General features: G+C 37.0%; 1 protein-coding gene across 9 annotated transcripts in view; it reads right to left on the bottom strand.

Moving 5' to 3' along the window:
* Positions 1-22,004, bottom strand: part of LOC139952738 (uncharacterized) — a 275,619-nt gene that overhangs the window by 53,042 nt on the left and 200,573 nt on the right. For all 9 annotated transcript variants that reach the window (XM_071951938.1, XM_071951944.1, XM_071951939.1 and 6 more), the window contains 2 exons: positions 21,642-21,877; positions 20,914-21,043 (listed from right to left, as the gene is read on the bottom strand). In XM_071951938.1, the coding sequence (XP_071808039.1) occupies positions 20,914-21,043; positions 21,642-21,877 (366 nt within the window). The remainder of the gene's footprint in view (positions 1-20,913; positions 21,044-21,641; positions 21,878-22,004) is intronic.

Below are 22,004 nucleotides of genomic sequence, written 5' to 3'. Positions count from 1 at the left end.
CCCACTGCACATGTTGAGATTGTGTGTTGTTATTGTTAAGCTTCGATTACTCATTTTGGTATTATTTGTCAGTTGATCATTGAATTATGATGGTTCAAATTTCATTATTTATGGGTTCCACCCAAGTAATATGCCTGTAATTTATTTCCACAGAACTGAGGAAAGTATCGAGTATACAGTGCTAACACACATCGGTGTACATATATGGGTAAAACAAAAATTAATATAAGACCCTAGCAAGTTTTGTTCCAGTGCTTCAGTTTCAGTTACCATTTTGTATGTACTTTTCCAATAACCAATGATGTTCAATCCCCATAACTTATTTTTCTTGCTTTGAGAAAATAAGACAACTCCCTTCACAAAAAAAGATAACATTTTCAAATTGTTTTGGGAGTATTTGGGAGCTTATCTGAAAGAGAATTGGGCCCTTCACATTTCTCCAAAGTAACATAATTTGCAGTTGTTGATGTTCGAGTTCTACAGGTGTACGGTTATTTGTCCACTTCCAGCTAAAGCTCAAATCAACTTCAAAAATCAAACTTCAAAAATCAAACTTCAAAATAACACTAACAGTGACGGTTACAGCCCCATCACCCTTGGCATCCAACCCTGAATAGTGAATACGAAACAAAACCTTGAAAGGACAAATCTGGCTTTTTCCCCCCAGTTCCCAGCCCGAAACGGCTTTACAAACAAAATAGAAACACCAACAATCTCTAACTAAACACACCTTTTTTCCCCAATTGTGTCCATTTAAAAACCAAAACCACCAATGCATTTGAAGTTTCCATGAAATAGTTTTGGAGCTTAGGGGAGTGCCATTTGTGTTAAAGTTCAACCATGCAGTGAAACTACAGGGTTGATCCAAATCCAGGGTAGCCTTCAGAAAACTTTTGTGCGCATTTCTTTAGAGGTGGTTCTGTTGATGTTAATCTTGCGTAAAAGACCAGACAACAATTTGCAAAGTACTTGTCATTGTTGTGGCTTATGTCAAGGGCATGTTTTGCTGCTGGACCAATTGCTTTCTGATGCACAAAATTTACCTAATGTTATTTGCAGTAGCTTAACATTTTCCATTTGACTGGAGAGTTTAAATAACTTCTGGAATAAGGGTGGGATATGAACATGAGTGAAGAATGGACTTACATGAGCTGAAACTGAAATTCTTACTGGAGCAGAAGTGTTGACAATAGAACAATGTAAAGAACGGAAGTAAAGTGGTGAAAATATTGAAAGAGTTTAAAAAGTTGTGTCTGGACTGCATTTTGATGTGGGGGAACTTTGCAGGGTGTGTTTTAGAGTTTTAATTTATATGTTATTATTGATTGTAAGTAAGGTTGATAATTCAAGGATGGAGTTTCATCTTTGATGGGGCAAGATGATTAGCTATTCATCATGTTTTCATAATTATTACATAATTTTTTAATAGGATTTAAAAACAAATCGCTGCAAAGATCTGAGCTATGAATTTTAAAACATTTTGGCCGTAGTACTACATCCTACAGGAAAATCCAGGGATTAAAATAAATGAACAAGTTTAGTATTTGAATGATCTCTTCTCAACTGCAAATCAGAGACTTTCTAACCAGAAACAGTGTGAACTTGAAAGCATCTGGCTTCCGTCAGAAGCTGAGAATAATCTGATCGAGGGAAAAAGACTCAAACCTTTGATATAGACGAGGAGTTTTGCCGTTGATGTTATTTTCCCCGCAGGATTGGAGACTATCACTTGATACTCTGCATTGTCACTTTCATTCACATCACAAATGACCAACATACTACTACTCTCATTCGTATAGATCAAACACCAGTCTGTCTTCACGACGTCCGTGCCGTTTTTCAACCACTGGACGTCGGCACGAGGATGGCATGCGTACTGCGCGTCAAAACACACAATGTCACCCTCGTCCACTTCAGTGTCACGGAGCTCACGGGAGAATTTAGGCACCGCTTCCCAGATGGGCCCGTTGAGTTGGCTTTTCTTACGCGACGTCATCGATACTTCCACAGGCCCGCTGCGGTTACCCGTAATATACGTCCGTTTGGCTGGCGTTGTTGTTGTGTCGGGCACATCCCGGCCGTTTAGGCTACCATTGCGGTGCCGGACGGGGAACTGGTAGGGTATGACCGGAGAGCCAAGTCCAGCCATCGAAAGTCCAGCTGGACGTTGGTAAGGAGGGTTGGAGTTCTGAGTTCTCCCCGGCAACCCATTTTGTTGCTGTTTCCCGAGCTGTCTCGTAACACTATCACTACTCACGGCTTGGTGTGATATTCTTGGTGAACTCATTTTTGTTGCTATAAAAGTAGGCACTTTGTATTTTGATTAATTACAGGCTATAAAAAAAACCTTCATTGCATTTGTCACACACGTATGGTAGAAAACAATCTTTCAAAAATACTATTCTAAATATGAAATGTCCTTCATTCACTCCATCGGGTAGTTACGCAGACTGCCTCCCTTAACTAGACTGGTACAGATGATCAAAATCCAGCCAGTCAAATCAATTGCCAATCTCCTAAATGGATCGCACACTTTAAATCTTCACATGGCTGCCACTCCAAACAAACATAGCTGTTCAAGAATACAGTTAGCAATCCACTGTAGTAATCCTGCTTGATCTGTTTACAGTGTAGACATCAATAGCAAATGGATTAACTAGACTTGATGGATCAATAAGAGCTTTCTTAGAAGTCTTTCATCGTCAAATATAAGTCCATAGGCAAACAAATTCCAAATATCCTTACATGCGAATTGACAACATCCCAGCAAATATCCTCTCGCTCAGGTTATGGTTTTATAACTCAACTCTGTATTGTACGTACGGCATCAATAAAAAGCTACCCGCACATTGTCACAGCATGTGTGAATTATCATAAACACACATTCCTAATCCCAGTGTTTTTATACTCGTTATATGCAAATGAGAACACTTCCTGCTTGCCGGTGGTTGCTCCAGCTACTGTGGTTCCAGAAACAACCCACGTTGACAATTCCTTTCCAAGTTCTCCGTTTCTCCGACCCACACAAGGATGTTGTTTCTCTACACCACACACAAAACTGAATTCCTGCTCTTCCATTCGGGGTTTTAACTCCCAGGTTTAAATGGCACCCACTATACAGTGGCTTGCATGTTGTACAATGAATGCCTATGCTTGATTGCACGTCCAATGTACAATCCCCACTCCATATCACAACAATACCCTTAGCTCTCTTTGCATTGACCCACCACCAGGGTCAGGATTCACTGTGTATAGAGGCCTATGACTGGACTGTACCATTCTGATTCACAGGTGTGTCGGTGCATTAACATATGTTGGGAAAGTTAAAGGGGCAGGTACGGCGGGTTTGTTCGGTTTACTGTAGCAGTTTTTGTTTGTTTGAATGATCTTCCCATCAAGGGAACTTAGCAAACTCACACAAAGGGATATAAACGCCAAGCTGGCAACAGCCAATCTCTCTCATACAAACATTGGTTTAACGTCTATGATTATGAATTACACATATATCAAGAAATTATGATTCAGTAACTAGACGACAATACTTATTCTAGTCATTGTGAAATCAGCGGTTAGCTGGGGGGATTCGAATCCACAACCTTGTGATTGCAAGTCTTGATGCACTAAATCATAACACTGTTTGTGTACATGTTGGACCGTAGTTAAAAGTAGCTAAGCACGACAAAAATATGCTTAGCAGAATAGGGTAATCATCCAAAATACAATTTCAACGCCTTTACATCTAAAATATAAACCCAAAGCGCTCAATCATAACACTGTATGTGTAAGTGTTGGGCCTAAGTTAAAAGTGGCTGAGCACAACAGAATTATGCTTAGCAGAATTGGGTAACCGATTAAAATGCAATTTCACATGTACTGTTTGCGACTGGTATCCTGCTCATTTGAGCTTTGTGGGAATATGTTTAGCAGAATTTGGTATTTCTTTAATCATTAATTCATTTTTTAACCAATTTCTAGACAAATTTATGTATACCTCACAACAATTTGTGTATATATACAAACATCTTTCTTAAACTGGTTTGTCTGTCACTATACAAATATTTCCTAATAATAAAAAAAAACAGCCTTAAATATTTACATTCGGATTCAGCAGAACATGCCCTTTGAAGTGACACGTCCTTGATGGATTATTACAAGTGATTAATAATAATTAATCAATTATCTATTTATCACAAGCACAATAGATCATAGCTATGAAAAACACCATGGATTAGGATTATGCGTAAGAATTACTAATACTGTATAACACGTTTCTTTACAACAAATTTGTTGGTGTATTATTTAATTGTGTGCTCAATGGAAAAGGGGTGGGTCCAGAGTCATTGAGTTTTTGTTTTTTTTTTTGTTTTTTTTTGCAATGCTCAAGTTTACACATGTAACAATACAACATACAAGTACAAATTACATACCAAGGAAAAACAAAGAGGAGACCAAAAAAACAAAAAAAAAACAACAACAACAACACTGAGGGGGTTGGTGTTCTTTTGCTTGGGGAGGGAGTGGTTTGCTTGGGGAGGGAGGGAGTGGTTTGCTTGGGGAGGGAGTGGTTTGCTTGGGGAGGGAGGGAGTGGTTTGCTTGGGGAGGGAGTGGTTTGCTTGGGGAGGGAGGGAGTGGTTTGCTTGGGGAGGGAGTGGTTTGCTTGGGGAGGGAGGGAGTGGTTTGCTTGGGGAGGGAGTGGTTTGCTTGGGGAGGGAGTGGTTTGCTTGGGGAGGGAGTGGTTTGCTTGGGGAGGGAGTGGTTTGCTTGGGGAGGGAGTGGTTTGCTTGGGGAGGGAGTGGTTTGCTTGGGGAGGGAGTGGTTTGCTTGGGGAGGGAGTGGTTTGCTTGGGGAGGGGGTGGTTTGCTTAGTCACACTTATCCAGTGTACCCTCATATAAACATCTAAAAGCATGGAGACATTTGCCAAATGTGAAAATTCTTAAAAATTGGCTGGCAGGCCTGGGATCCCCCTTATACTAGACTTTTAACTTCCAGATGTTACATTTAAGGAGGTTAACAGACTCTGTGCAACACCAGAAATACAAAAACTACAGGTCTGAACACAATGTGGACTATTTCTTTCTTCCTTTGTTTCACTTCTTACAAGAAAGTTTACGAGAAAATCCTGAAACCAGGAAAATCTTGAAGGAATCACTTGCCTGTTTTATATAAACTAATCAGGCAACATTTTAGAATATAACGCAAGACAATATCTAAAGAACAAAATCTACCTGGCAATTAGATATACACATGGTGTTCCTGCAAACCAATATATTTACTTTATTATTTCCTATCCCAATGTGGCATCCTTCGCTTCCGATAAACATAAACAGGATCTGATAAGCAGCTGACAGAACCTAGTGTTTCCTTCCTTCCTAAAAAGACAAGGATGATCAGTGGTCAAATTACCTTCCAATTCATGGGGGCGTTGTCTTCAAATGAACAACAAAATCAACAAAGAGCCCTTAAAGGCACTGGACACTCTTGATATTTATTTAAAAATAGTTGTTAGCATAAAGAGGTACTTGGTATTATTGTTATTCGCTTCTTGAACTATTTCCCTTGTGTAGAGAATGCCAGGTCAGCTTAAGACCAGAGGGAGTAAAGTAATATTTGTGCACTCTTTTTTCTATGATTGCTAAAGGCAAACGAAAAAAAAAGGTCTCTGTGGTATAGAGTTGTTTATAAGTCCAGGACAAAGTCTTCATTCTTTAATTCCCTTATTGATAGAGTATTATCACCTTAATTTTATTTTTGCTGAAAGTCAATATTTTTGACAAACTCAAAAGTGCATAAACCGTAAAAACATACATCGTTAAGCGATAGACACAAAAGAAATCTTCATTCTTTACCAAAGTAAGATTTATTAATTGCTACCAAGACAAAATGCCTTGATAGATTATTGATAAATCAAAAAACCTATTAACAAAAAATTATGCTGAAAAGTTAAAAATATCTCAGTCGGGCTCACTGATTATATTTTGGATAGTTGCAGCTTTCTACAAAAACATCTCTTTATTCTTGAATATTATACAGCACAATTTAATTATCAGAAGTGAAGATAAATCAGTCGTGCATTCTTTAGAATAACAACCAAGGAGAGACACGAGGTGTCAGTAAGCTAAATTGATCGGCTGCATAAGTTATTTGCCTTCACAACATGAATAACTTGACCTAATAACTTGCTGTGGGAGTCAAGAACAGATAGGGAGATGGTTTTGTGTGAAGATGCACTATACAGGTAATTGCATCTTAAGACTACTTGGCTTTCCAATTTAAGATTCTATCCATCCATCATCTTAAAGGCAGAACAGTTTTATCTTTATTGAAATTTAATAGATGTTAATTTTCCATCGGGGATAGAGAATATATATATATTTTTTTAAACCCTTACACCGATGTGTACTAGCTCTGCTCACTCAGTACTTTCCCCCCGAGTTCTGTGAAAAAAAAATGGGTTTAGCAGATGAGTTGCTTGCCTTATACATCACTGTTATAGCATTGGAAATGTGAAAACATTTATTGGAACCTTTTACAAACAAAAATTATATTCTTGTATTATTACAGCCCAATAATTGTTCGAGTTCAAACTATTCTATGTAAGATGTTGGACAATGAGGAACATATTTGTGTTTATGAATTTATTTATTTATTTATTTATTTATTACACACCCAACACAGCACATTTAGCCCCAACAACAGGATGGATGGGAAACAAGAAGAAATGTTCAGATTCAGATGTGGGAGGAAAAACCTCAGTGGGGGGAAAACCCACGCAATCAGGTAGGGACTGAAAACCCAACCCACATGATAAATGTCAACAAATCCACCAAGTTTAACCATTGATTTGTTCCAGATCCTATTCATAGACATGATGATAAACCATGTGGTTGAAGAGGCAGGAAACGGAAGACTGTTATCCAAAGGAAGATTGATAGGAAATACTTCAATTAGGTACCAATAAACAGACTGTAAACAAGTAAACAAGTCATACAAAAAGCTTGTCTATTAATTTGTTTTGATTCTATTTAGAGACAAGATGATAAACCATGTTGTAGACAAGACAGGAAGATTGGTGGGAAATACTTAAATTAAGTACCAACAAACAAACGGTAAACAAGTAAACAAGTCATTAACAAAACAATTTGTCAATCCATTAATTTGTTCCAGATTCTATTTATAGACAAGATGACAAACCATGTGGTTGAAGCGACAGGAAGATTGGTGGGAAAACCTACAAGGTATCGACAACAAACAGTAAACAAGTCATTAACAAAAACATTTGTCAATCCATTAATTTGGTCAGATTATATTTATAGACAAGATGATAAACCATGTGGTTGAAGCGACAAGAAGATTGGTGCTGGGACATACTACAAGGTTGGGGTTACAAACAAACAGTCAACAAGTAAACAAGTTATGGTCGTCATGTAAACAAGTAAACATGTAAACAAGTTATTGTCATCATGTGTTACAACTGATAAGGAATGGATTCTGTCAAAGCAGTGATCAAAAGTTGTCTTTTCCTAGTCAATAACCCCCACCCTATATATACATATCGTCAATGTTTCCCAAAACAGACCTGTATGCTTCGGGTTTTTTTATTAAGAAAGAGCAAGGGCATCAGGGCACCAAGGCATTTTCTCAAAAACATTTTCTCAAATGAGGAAATTGTAAATTTCTACTGGAGCATTCCAAGGGCACCAAGGCAATGACCAGGGGGCATGGAGGCAATCACCTTCGTTGAAGTATCAGGCCTGTAACCAATACCCACTTCTCTAGTACACCAAAATGGCTCCATGATCAAACCAAACAAACTTAAGGGAAAACATGTACTCCATATTGTCAAGAGAGGGCACTCTTCACTTTACAAGGTGAACCCAAATATTACAATCGTTGCATGCATAGTGAGTCACACACAGGCTAGCATTTCATACAGCTACTTAGGCACAAAAAGAGTAAGCATAACAAAATGACGTTTTACCATAATAAGATTACCAGCCAAATGTCTCAAGTACAATTTGTGACTGGTATTCTGCTCATTTCTGCTTAGCAGAAAATTGTTATGCTGACATATTACACAAACCCCCTTTTTTTAATCTTTAAAAAGATTTTTCAGGCAATTTAATTTTAATTTTTCTGATTTTTTGAGTGCACAAAATCAACGATCAGACTTAAGTAGAGAGAACATCGTGCTTGTATAAGCAAGACCCAGTACAAATTGATTAATATAATAAAATATAATATCAAAGTCTGATATAGCGCATGTATCTACCAAACAAGGTAGGCCTACTCATCAAGGTACCAAGTATAATACAAACTTTGATAGCAAGTCTGAAGATTGATAGCAAGACCATACATGGTTTGAACTTAATATCCGGCCAGTAGACTAGAAAGGCAACAGGGTGTCTTAAAGGCAGTGGACACTATTGGTAATTGTCAAAGACTAGCCTGCACAGTTGGTGTATTTCAACATATGCATAAAATAACAAACCTGTGAAAATTTGAGCTCAATCGGTCATCGAAGTTGCGAGATAATGAAAGAAAAACACACTTGTCACATGAAATTGTATACGTTTAGATGGTTGATTTCGAGACCTCAAGTTCTAAATCTGAGGTCTCGAAATCAAATTCGTGGAAAATTACTTCTTTCTCGAAAACTATAGCACTTCAGAGGGAGCCGTTTCTCACAATGTTTTATACCATCAACCTCTCCCCAATACTCGTCACCAAGAAAGGTTATATGCCAATAATTATTTTGAGTAATTACCAATAGTGTCCACTGCCTTTAAGGTGTTCTTCTCAACGCTACAAAGCTTCAAGGGTGTTGAATCACTTCATTGATAATGATTTACTACTTTCATTACATATCACTAGTACTACTGCTGGCTAAATAAACATAGAGTAGCAAATGTAAAAAGCAGTGGACACTATTGGTAATTACTCAAAATGATTATTAGCATAAAACCTTTCTTGGTAACGAGTAATTGGGAGAGATTGATAGTATAAAACATTGTGAGAAACGACTCCCTCTGAAGTAATGTAGCTTTTGAGAAAGAAGTAATTTTCCATGAATTTGATTTAGAGACCTCAGATTTAGAATTTGAGGTCTCGAAATCAAGCATCTGAAAGCACACAACTTCGTATAACAAGGGTGTTTTTTCTTTCATTTTTATCTCGCAACTTCGACGACCAATTGAGCTTAAATTTTCACACCAGTGTTATTTTTATCCATATGTTGAGATTCACCAAGTGAGAAGACTGGTCTTTGACAATTACCAATAGTGTCCAGCATATTTGTCAAGATGACTTTGTTCTGATTTTTCAAGGGAAAAAAATCTCCCATTAACAATCCACTGCATGTCTAAATGGTATCCTCTCAACATATTTGATGGGATGTTTATCCTGTCAGGTTTTGTAGTATCAAATGACATGTCATACACACAGGTTGTGCTCTTTTGTACAAACATGGACGCATGGTTTTAGTGGGACCCAATAGCTTCAGATCCATGTGGGACCCAATAGCTTCAGATCCATGGAGAAATGTTAATGGGCAGATGCTACACCATATACTCAGAGCACTATAAGTTCAAAATAAGATCAAACATTCAATGCCCAATTTCATAAAGCCTTCAATCACAAACTTGCTCAGCACAGACAAATATTGCTTAGCAGAAACTGGTTACCGCCCAAAAGTCCATAAAGTGTTCATTGTTGTGACTGGTGCCCAACCATTTTTTTGCTTAGCATAGAAATTTGCTAAGCACTATTTTCTGCTTGAAATCTTTATGAAATTGAAAAACTGCTTATACCCACCAAAAGGACCTCAGTATAAATGCAAAACATAGTATGTGGCCCGACATTTCGACCCTTCTATAGCGGAGTCTTTCTCGAAGGTTAAATGACAACACAACACCACACATGAACAGGTTTATACAAGTGTAATAAAAGCAGGAATCATTTTGGGAAGTTGATGTACCAAGTTGTACAATTTTTGTTTTTAGCCTCGAGAGCATTCCATAAGTCATAAAATATGCTATGTATGGGAGTCAGTTACAGCACTGAGCACGGATGTAGAAATACATGGTTACATGTACCAATGAGTATATACTCTATATCCCACCCCCCCCCCCACTCCTCCGACACCAAAATGTAAATTCCAACGTATCTAAGCATGCATTCATATCCAGGGATAACGGGATAGGTGAAAACATTTCATGTTTCGTGCCAAAAGCAAAATGAAAGGAAATTATCCAATTTGAGCGACAGTAGATCAACCGGTAAAGAGAGTTTTGGGTTGCGTGTTGACATGCAGGGTGCAATGAAGGTCAGAAATATAGAAAGATAAATCATTCAACTGGAATGTGGGAAAGTGGAGTACCAAGTTAAAGACAAAGCACATTGGTGTGTCATTTTTTAAAATTAAAAAACTGTTTACTTCATTTGGAAAGCTAAGTGATTATAAAGTTTATATCAGAACAGAGAAATATTCACCAAAATACTGTAAAATCAAGGAAATGGCATTTAAGGACTAAACATATGGTTAATTCAATTGCCCTAATACAAAATAAAAAGCCAGAAACAAATCGTAAATCCGTGTACATGCTACAATATGTTTTCGTCTCACTGAGATAAAACATTTTTGTGAAATGACTTTACTCATTTCTCAAAAACTACAGCACCTCAGCAAGTAGTTTTTTTAAGGGAAGATTTCTACCATCATTACCTTTAAACTGTTTAAGTTTAAAGTAAATCTGTGGACGTTTGTGCTTTGTGTCGAACGACAAGAATACCCAAACCCTTTACAGACACTGGACACTATTGGTAATTGTCAAAGACTAGTCTTCACACTTGGTGTATCTCAACATATGCATAAAATAACAGACTTGTGAAAATTTGAGCTCAATCGGTCGTCGAAGTTGCGAGATATTAATGAAAGAAAAAAACATCCTTGTCACACCATGGTCACACGAAGTTGCGTGCTTTCAGATGCTTGATTTCGAGACCTCAAATTCTAAATCTGATTCGTGGAAAACTACGTCACTATCAACCTCTCCCCATTACTCGTAATCAAGAAAGGTTTTATAATAATTATTTTTAGTATTTACCAGTAGTGTCCACTGCCTTTAAACCAATGAGGTACCATACCTTTAAGTGCAATGAACTTAAAGGATATGATGAGTCTTTTACTTTCACAACAGGATTGTATTACTGACATTTCAACCCAGTTAAGTAGAAACCGAAAAGTCTAGACTAGTCATAATTTTTCCATACTTAGAGGAGAACTCAAATATACGCAGGGCCCCAACAGTTTTGTTTGGGAATATTACTATGGAAAAGAAGTGTAAAAAATTAGTAATTAAATATAGAATAAATAATTAGAATAATTCATGCAAGTGTCACTTCAACCAGCAAAGGGATGCAAAGCAAATCAACAGCACCACAACAAAGACATTGAAACAAAAGGTATATCCATAGAATTGGGTTTGACTGCATGGAGTCTTGACTCATTTATCACATTCTGTGAGTCATACACATAGTATATTAATTCTTGGATTGGTGTACTGACCAGTCGTTTAAATTCTGGCAACCGCTGAGCATACCTAAGAGTTGGATTTACAGATTTCTACAGAGTGTAGTCAGTTATAATCAGTTGGTGTTACAATTAACCATTCATATATAGAGCATATTACTTTGATATGCGCTGTTAGTATTACAAGGTGTATGTGGAACTATGTGTGCTGTCGCGCAATATGCCACCAATCAAACCAGTAACACAGGGCCAAACCCCTTCCTCTTAACGATAAATGCACTGCCGTTGATTTCACAAAGAGTTAGGACTCGTCTTATCTCGAGTTAGGACGAGTAACTCTTCCTAACCTAGGATTAATCTTAAGGTCTGCATGCTACAGTGCAGGGTTGGGACTCGTCTTAAGTCCTAAGATTAGTCTTAAGTTAGGAAGAGTTTTGTGAAATCGACGGCTGGGTTATTTTACTTGCATTCACAGCTCATGAGACCTGCGGCTTTACATCCTACATGTACCTGAAGGATGAGGCTGTGGTTAAGTGTCTTGCTTAAGGACAAAAGGTCACGACTGGGACTCAAACCACACTCTGCTGATCAGAAACACCAGAGCTTGATGAGCTGGTGCTCTTATCCACTCGGCTATGACACGCCATGTGTCAGTCAGAAAAGATTCAATTTAATTTCTTATTTTGGTGTATGACTGAAAATATTTCTGGGTCAAACAGATGATTTTAGTCACAGGTGGTTCTCATTGTTTTGGACCCCAATGGATTAAATGACTCATAAATCCCTCATTGGAATGCTACAAGCTTAAGAATGAACAAAACAGTTTCATTGAAAATAATTGTCATTGAGAGAATGCGAAATACAAAGTTTGCAGTTTGGTTAAAATTCAACTATGGATGAGTTTGGTTATACCTGGGTTAAATTTCATCGAGCTGTTTAACAGGAGATTTTATGCTTACTTTGCAATTTCCATTTCATGGCGCTGCTAACCATAAGCACACAAAAAGGTATGATAACCTCTCGGCGCTTACTGTATGAATAAATGAATGGCATATACAATACAAATCAATGGTGAACATGCAAGATGGTTGCCTTTTTTTCTTAATAATAATAATAATAATAACAACCGTATTTCTATAGCGCCTAACACCACCTTCTTGCCATCCTGTGAATTACGCTTATACTTAGGCAAATTTTTCTACTGCATTAGCACGAAAATTTGCCTCGCACGAAAATTTGCTTACCGTAAGCAGCGCTATGAAATTGGGCCCTGAGACACTATACTTGAAAATGTTTGTATTGTAGACTAAGATTAATGCATGGGTTATTAATTTCTGAATAATGTCGCTGGTTTTGACTTTGGTTTGATGCATGGATACCAGCATAAACGGACCAATGAAATTCAGTCACATTAGAAGCCTGTACATCATAGACAGGTTTAGAGACAGGGGCCAGTCTTTATTGCTGTTATGTCAAGTTACAGTTGATCAGTCTTGAGGAACAACCTCCTACAGCTTCTAAATAACCTTTCCTCTGCAGAAATGCTTAGCAATTAAAGGCAATTCAAGACAAACTGCTTTAATAACCATATACTGCATGCAGGTAAAGAGCGGTCTTTTGCTTAGCAGACAAATTTGTTTAATAATGTTATAGGCCTAACCTCGAAAATTGTTCCCCAAAATTGTTCCTGATCAATTTTGTTTAAGTTGCAAAACCATTAAATTACCAAATCACTACTTTTGTGTACCACTGTTTTCATATTTGTCATCCATCTATTTTAATTATATTTATAAATACATTTTTGTATGCCAGCATGTTGAGGCAATTTTGTCCATGACCCAGTTGTGCATAACGACGTCAACTGGCCGCTAATAAGTCTGCGAATTGACTAATACAATAATTTATCTCATAATAATTACAGCACTGTGTTGTGGGTTTCTTAATGTATAATTAACTGATGTTAACATCATGTTTGCATTTAACTGTACATTTTGCCTGATCAGCAGATATGGTTTGTATTTAACAATATTGAACGATAAAGAGCGCTGTTTGGTAAACTTCCAGATCACCAGCACCACTTCTTGCTAACGTAACCGCGGCTTTAAGAAATGCCCTTTATCGGTGGAATAGTCGCGACGTGTGTAAGCATTGAGTGTATGTCCACCAATATTATGAAGGGCTTATGGTTTTACCATAGAGGTTTTTTTCTGACTCAAAGAAAAACATCTTTCACCAAGACTACAGGAACCCTAGCAGACCAAATAATTAAGTTAATGAAGTACCCTAAAGAAACAAACCACGCCACAACATATGGATATACTTTCTGCCAAAAGAGCTCAGGGATAACGAAGCAGGATATACAAACATTTGAAAGGAAATAAAACAAAAAAAGCGGGCGAAACAATCAAACAAACTCAGAGCAGACTTGAGACAAGACACAAGCGTTTTTTGATCATCACCTTCTGGTGCTTCTCCTGCCTCCTCTTTCTTCAGTTCTTTCTTGGCCGCGCGACGTGAGCAGCAATGTCCCATCGTTCCGGAAGCTTTTCCATTTTTACAAGAAAAATAATTGCGGCCATAAGAAAAGCAAATTTTTACAGTTAAGCCAACGTAAAGGCTTTTTATTAAATGAATAAAACATAAAAGCATGGTTTTGTTTTGGAAGAGGATGGCTTTGGCAAACAACATATATGTGTACTGTTTCAGTAACAAAAATCAAATAAATATTCATATTTTCACAGAAAAGTTTGAATGCAATAACTATTTTCATGATTAACTAAGACGCTAACTGTTCATCCTTTTGAATGTGTTTTTTCTCTGTGACATTTGATACATGTACATCTTGTGTCTAAGATCAATGCACACAGTGGACAATATTTTGAATTTTTTTCTAGTGGAAAACTGTTCTGGGCGGCACAATGTATTTTGCTAAAAGGAGTGGGTTAAAAATTGTGAGTCCTGGGCACGCCCGCCCAGCACCGCCCACAACACTACTTATATACTATCCATTGTGATGCATAAATTGATTAGCGCATATTGTGAATTACTACTATTAAATAACATTGAGTGATATCATAACACATAAATCACATACCTCATATAGCATCTGTAATAATGGACACTTAGCGGACACGTAAAAGCAACGCCAACAACCACTCAACCTCAGGTAAAGTACAAGGAATGCTGACAAGACTCTACATGTATCTACTCACTACACTAAAACACTCTACGCCGAGAGCACATGGTATGGTTTGAAAACAACACATTCAAACCGTTTTCCATGAGTACAGTGGTATAACAATTGAAACAAACGCAATCAATATAGAATGCAGAACGTGTCTGGGATGTTGTGGGTTGCTGGCAACCGTGGTATAACACCGGTCCGTGAATTGATTTGGGTCAATGGGATTCAACTGAATCATAGCCCTGGAGAAGGGTTGGGCCTTGGGCTTAGTTCATTCTGAAATTGTATACAGTTTGTAACAATCAAATGACTCTCCTTCGTGTTTTGTGATAGTTTTTTGTTCGTGTAGCTTTTCAGAATCAATCCCCTCTACAAATTGAATAACAAATTTCTAAGGGGTATAAATGTTAAGTGCTGGTAAAATAAATTGTGATTGTTTCGTCTTGTGAAAGGTTTTTTTTCTTGTAGCTTTTCAGAATTAATGCCTTCACTGAATACTCTACAAATTGAATAACAAAATTCTAGAGGGGTATAAATGTTAAGTGCTGGTAAAATATATTGTGATTTCTTTCATTTTGTGAAAGTATTTTTTTTCCTGTAGCTTTTCAGAATCAATGCCTGCGCTGAATACTCTACAAATCAAATGATATCTTTTGTAAACGGGGTATAATTTTTGTGTGAGTTTTTTGTTTAAATCTTAACCAGTCACAAAATGCATTATCTTTTGATAAATGTGTTTGAATCTACTGTTATTTCAGTTGGACACTATTTTGTCAAAACAGTGCATACCTTTTTCAGTGGAATTTTGTAATCATCATGAAAAATAGTACATTGCAATGATGGACAGCCATCTCAAACCCATCAAACAGTTCACAAAACCAACCAAGTATGTTACTTTTCCTATCAAAGCCTAACTATAATTATAGCCCTTAACATTTTGTGCATGTGTCATAAAACATTTTATCACATAAATAGTAGGTAAAGAAACAATGGTAGCTCAGTTGAAAAAAATTGCAAAAAATCCTTGTTTGAAAAACAATACAGTACAAGAAAACAACAACAACAAAAACAACAACAACAACAACAAAAACAATTCAAGAATAACAAACTTACAAAAACTTGTTGCATTTACTGTCTGTGAATAAACCTCCGATATTCAGCCAATAATTTTTCAAAGCATGTCATTTATCTCTGCGGTGACAAGTGACCTTTACTTTCCAGGTCACTGTACTTTAAAATGTTAACTATACTATTTCCAATCAGTAATTAACAAAGCATCTGCAAAATAGGCGCAGTCACAAAAAATAGACAATGTCCTGCATTTTTGGCTTCCGTCACCATGGAAACCACCTTGTGGTTGATTACTAATAATGGGTTAGATTCATAGCTAGATTAAAATTCTGCTAAGCCAAGACAAATCCTGCTAAGCAGGTATAGGTTACCAGCTAAAATGCAATGTGATGTAGCTGATATATGGCTGGTTCCCTGTTTATGAACTTACTACGCATTTTTCTGCTGACCATTTTGATGAATAATATAAACCCACGTGACCGTCACGACATGACATGTATTCCATTTTCAGCTGACCATTTAAGTGGGACCATAACGACCTAGAGTCTCTTCCTTTGTTTTGTAATTAACTAATTTACTAATCATCCCATCAGAGTAAATTATTCACAAATCCAACAACCACATTGCACTTAAGCTAAATGGCCTCTATGATGTATGGTCATGAATTTTTTTAGAAATTAATCAAGGTAAAAACTATCCAACCTTGAAAGGTCATTAATTGTTGCTTATAAAATAGAAAAGGCCAAATGTAGGCCTCTCTAATGTAGAAAAGCTTTTAGTAAATCAACTGTCTGACAATGTTTTTTATTTTACCAACAAATTTATTTTCATTTTTTTTTTTTTTTTATGTTATTGGTTTGGCTTTTCTTTTTTGGTCCATTAATCAAATTCTCCTCAACATTTTCTTTAGAAACATAAATTTTGGTGGACAGAATTTCAAGATCTATACGGTACTGACTTGACAAGTGGGGATTATATGCAAATTTAAAAAACACAAAAACTATTCTTGAAACCTCATTTGAGTCATTCAACTGTCATAGAGACTTCTGTAAAACATGTGTTCTCATAAAACTTCACATTACATGAATATGAAGATGAAACTCTCCAACTATCTTCAACGTGTCTGTTTTAAAGACTTTTTGAAACATTTTTGTTTTCATGAAACAGGTACAAGAACTGGAATATAAAGAGGAAATTTGTTTTAACGTGTCTGATGTTTTCTACACACCTGTTTGATAACCAAAGACACAAAAAAATAAACCTCGACAGCAAACCATAACTAAACCGAAAATCCCAAGCTTTCCCCATGACTACAAACGGAAGCCACCTTTGAATCATACGTCCACTCAGACAAGTAGAAACTCATGAGTCACTTCAATTCCTACTATACATGATTTGACCTTTGTTGACCTTCATAGCATGGCACAAGGTTTCAATCTCTGCATGATTTAACTTAAAAAATCTGACACTATAGAAACAACACATAGATTACCAACACACAGACAACTAAACACACAAACATCAGATAAATGAAACACCCCTACATGAGTGAGAACAAATTGGATTTGAATCAAGCGTGACAATCCCTTTAGCTATATAAAAACCCACCGGAGGCGTTATTCCGTCAAAAGACGCTTAGTGTAGTCCCACGACCGTGAACATCATCAAAGGCGTCCCAGATGACCAAACACGCAGCTCCCGTATTACAAGTGTTACAATGCCACACGCACATACACAACATCAAATTAGCATAACATGAAATAGGTGCACCTCGCCGCACGCACGTGTCATAGCGACTTATCAGTTTATAAAGAGTAAAACATCTAACACACACATGGTTATAATTCACAGCTATGGTCTACACTATAGGGCAGTACGTAGCAAATTGAAACACAAGTCTATAATATGTAATGCGTTGTACACAAGATCCCTATACACCTGTCAGGGACAATTTCTATACATCGGTGACCTCATCAGCTGCTGTGCATATTCACATACCGCACGGGATACCGGGAAATTACACCACACCCCTCCTGTCAACAATGGACTCCTCCAACCACAGGTTAAATATCACCATTCTTTTCATATCATTATGCAAATGAGTAAATTTGCATATGAATACAAACCAGGACAAATGGAATCTGTGTAGGTGCAGTATTATGCTATGGATATATTTAGTCTTGTTTTTGATGAACAGCTGGGGAAATTCCCATCCTACGTGGTTTAAATTGGGTTGAGAGGGTCAGGGTTTATCTTGAATGGACAATGTCAGATTTAATGAGAGCAGTTGTGACACTTCACTGTCTCAAAATCTGTGAATCAAATTTGAAGAGCTGCTGACATTTGCATTTTGCAATCAGGGAGATTTTTTTTACAACAATCAGGGGAGATATTTACTGAGTCAGTATGAAATAAATGTTACCTTGTGTTGACAGGTAGATATAAAAAATAATAATAAAATAAAATTACATTCAGCAAAATAGGGACAACAATTCCATAATCAGGGTGATTTTCAATTTTTGTTTTTCATCAGGACCTGGGTTTTTTTTTAAGGGAAATTTTTGCAGAATCAGGGATATTTTCAGATTCATCTGAATACGGAAATATTGGTTTGTTTTCAGGGATCAGGGAGAGGTAACTGCTAAGGCATATTAAAACAATTTACAAAATTCATATTTAAATAAATCCTTTGACTCAAAGTACTTTACTTAAACTTATGATTGTTAAGAAAGACATTTAGTCTTGTGAACAGGAAATGCATGTTGTCTATAGATGTAACACATGATGTAATAACATACTGAAAATGTGTTTACTGATAACCATTCAACATCTTCCAGTGATGTGTTTATTTTTATGGATTATTTTCATAAGTATTTGAATTTAGACTATTGTAAAGCAATACTTCTGATTTCAATGCTATTAAATTTATTTTTCCAAACACACCATCCTTATATGTTAGAAACTGGTTTTGCTTTTGCATATTCATCCAGATGTACTGATTAATTTGTTTATGCTAATTAGCTTGTAATTAAAATGGCACCTTCGTACGTTGATTATTGGAATATTGATTGTACAAATAATGACCCACTCCCAGCTGTTTGTAAAGACACAGGGCATGGTGTCCCAGACAGAAAGCAAATGTAGACGGGTCATGAATGGAACGCCCAGCTAAATGGAACGCCCCCCAGTAATAACCAGTTTTTTTAACAAGTCTACATTTTCAACCAGAGCGTGTACAACAGGGACCAATTTCATAGAGTTGCTTAAGCAGAAAGTATTGCTTAACAACTGTCTGCTATAAGCAGAAATGAGCAGGCTACCAGTCACAAATTGTAGATGCGACATGGTAGTTTAGATGGTAACATTATTCTGGTAAGCATAATTTTGTTGTGCTTAGCTACTTTTTGTGCTCAAGCAACTCTATGAAAATGGGCCCAGCATACAGTGGACATTTCTTTAAAGAACTGACTGAGAAGTCTCTTGATTTCCGAAAATCTTAATTATTTTGGTAGAAGAGAAGTCTCCTGAATTCTGAAAAATCTTAATTATTTTTTCATGATTCCCTCTTTTATGAAATAATAGGCAACTGGAGCAAGCTAGTCAAAACAATGAGACCATGCAATCAAGAAGTCCCCTCGATCCACTAAAGCTTAAGTAGTAGTACCAGCCGATTTTCAACCTTTTGCCCAGGTAGTAGTTAATAATAATAAGACTTGTAATGCACACGTATCCACCCTGCTGGGTGTTCAAGGCGCAGTTAAAAAGTGGGACAGCTCTTTTCAAAACTGAGAAGTCTCCCAAATTCCAAAGTTCTACTCCGCGATAGAAGAATATAAAGCAAGACAAATTCTCAAATTCTCAAAATAATCTACCCAGCAAGTAGATACACACATTGTGTTACCGCAAACCAAATATATGTTGATACCTCACCATGCAATGCCTCAAATCCCACAAAGCATACAGCGTCATTTAAAAAAAGATACACTGATTCTTACTAATGAAAGGAACTTAACGACTTTTTCCAAATTTGCAAATATTACAAACAAATCTTGATAGAAACCTAAATTGTGTTATTTAATTTTTAGTACACAGCAAAGGAATAAAATGATTTTTTTTTTTTAAATACAGCAAAGCAATGGTTTACTTGAATTTTTTTTTCTTTCTTGATTTGAGTAATTTATTTGAGAAGAAAAATTTTGGCTTGACGTTTCGACACTAGCAGAGTCTTTCTCGAAGGCTAACTGACAACACAGCAAACATGAACTGATAACTAAGTGTAATTTAAGCAGTGAAGTGGAAATACATGAATAGAGAGAGCGAGATTCAAAAAGCAAGCAGAAAAAAGCAAGAGGTAAACATTTCTTTTTTGGGTAAAGAAAAGGAGGCACAATTCAAATGAATATTTATATTAGTAAGAGAGTGGAAGATGGTGGTAGGAAATCTGCAGAGATGTCTTTGTATATTGGCTGAATTCATTCAAGTGTTTCCACTTCTTGAAGATCGCAAATCACGTCTAGGTGCCAACTTTCCAAACAAAATTACTTCTATTACTTACTTAAGTTTGGACCATTTTATTAAAATTAATATAAGTTTTACTGGGTCTGTATTTGTAAAATTTGTTCTTCAGGGTGGAAATAAGATGTTTTGATGAGTTTCTCAGGAGACGTCTTATCTTCTGACCATCCTGCGGTAGATCTTCATCCGTTGCCAATCATCTTTCCAATCTTCATCTCGATATAACAATTTACTTAAAACACTAAAACCATGTTCCCATTGGACTTTAAGTACCGCAACTTTTATGTAGAACTACAACATTTATTCCAATGGAGCGCTTAGTAAACTGACCTCCCTGTCAACTTAACACAACCGTGATGTAAAACTAGCAGACTGAAAGAGGTTATGGAAGACTACCACGCAGAAACAGTAACTTAACAGGGCCGCTTTAAAGTCCAATTGAAACAGCTCCGCGCTGTAAACCTACCGCAACCACGCTGTAAAACGCCGCGGAATATAAGTCCAGGTGGGAGCTAGACCAAAGCCATTCAGGGTAACTTTCCGCGTGGCCGCAGAAGAAAAAGTCCGATGGGAACACAGCCCTAAGAAATCAAAATAGCAAAGTATGGCTTACCCAGTGATGACATCTGGCTGAGGATGTTGTCCGCTCCTTGTTGGTGCGTCTTGTTGACTGTCAGATCATCGGCAAGGGCTCGGATGGTTGAGACGTTGGAAGCGTGATCATCGATATCACTCACAAACACCTGATGGGAGAATCAACAACAAATCCAAATCAGATGAATCTATCAGAATCTAACCGAAAATGATTGTGTAAAAATCCTGGAAATCTGAAAATGTTTCATGTAGGAGTTGAGATAAAATCGCATGGTATTGAGTAACAAATAAACCACAAGGAAAACTGTTAAACGCAATTCAAATCTTTATTATTCAACCCAGTAGGATTTGAAACTTTGTATGGTGGAAGGTATAACTAAGAGAGGTTTCAGTTGAGTAGTGTTTGGTTCTGAAAAGAAATGGTGGTTATGACTCAATTCACATGGTGTTACCCCAAACCTCTCTTAATTATTCAAAGCCAAGGGTGCCCCACTTCTTTCTTGCTCCCAGCGTGCACTAGCAATAATGCATTTTTGATATTTATCCAACAAATTAGGGGTCCGATTTTTTTTCCCTCCCAGCCTCATTTTGGTTATATGGATGAGAATGGATGAGAAACTAAATTGATGAGAAACAATGTACCTGCATCATAGTAAGTTTAGTGTCATTGAGAAAAAAGAAAAGAGGAAAACAAATCTTTTAAAGTGTCATTGAACTTTGACACTTGAACTTTGATCTTTGACTTACCAGGTGTTCTTGAAGTTTCCTTCTTGCCTCCTTAGCCGTTGGTCCAGGGGTTACCTCTTCCTTCAGCTGAGCCTCGGCCTTGTCCAACCAGCTCAAGAAGCTTGTCACCTCATCCCGGTAGGTCTGGGCCTTCTCCAAGGCTCCGTCCAGGTCATACTTACGCTCGGCGAGTTTGTCTCCAAGGTAGGAGTAGCGTTCGTTGATGTCGGCCATCTGGCGCTGGACTTCACTCATACCTGAAGACGAGAAGTCAAAATTTAGGAATTTTTGTTTGAGACCTATTCCTTTAAAGGCAGTGAACACTATTGGTAATTGTCAAAGACTAGCCTTCACAGTTGGTGTATCTCAACATATGCATAAAAT

Source organism: Asterias amurensis, chromosome 20 (assembly GCF_032118995.1).
Source record: "Asterias amurensis chromosome 20, ASM3211899v1".
Lineage (NCBI taxonomy): Eukaryota > Metazoa > Echinodermata > Asteroidea > Forcipulatida > Asteriidae > Asterias > Asterias amurensis.
The sequence above is the reverse complement of the archived record's forward strand: the minus strand, read 5'-3'. Positions and strand labels throughout refer to the sequence as shown.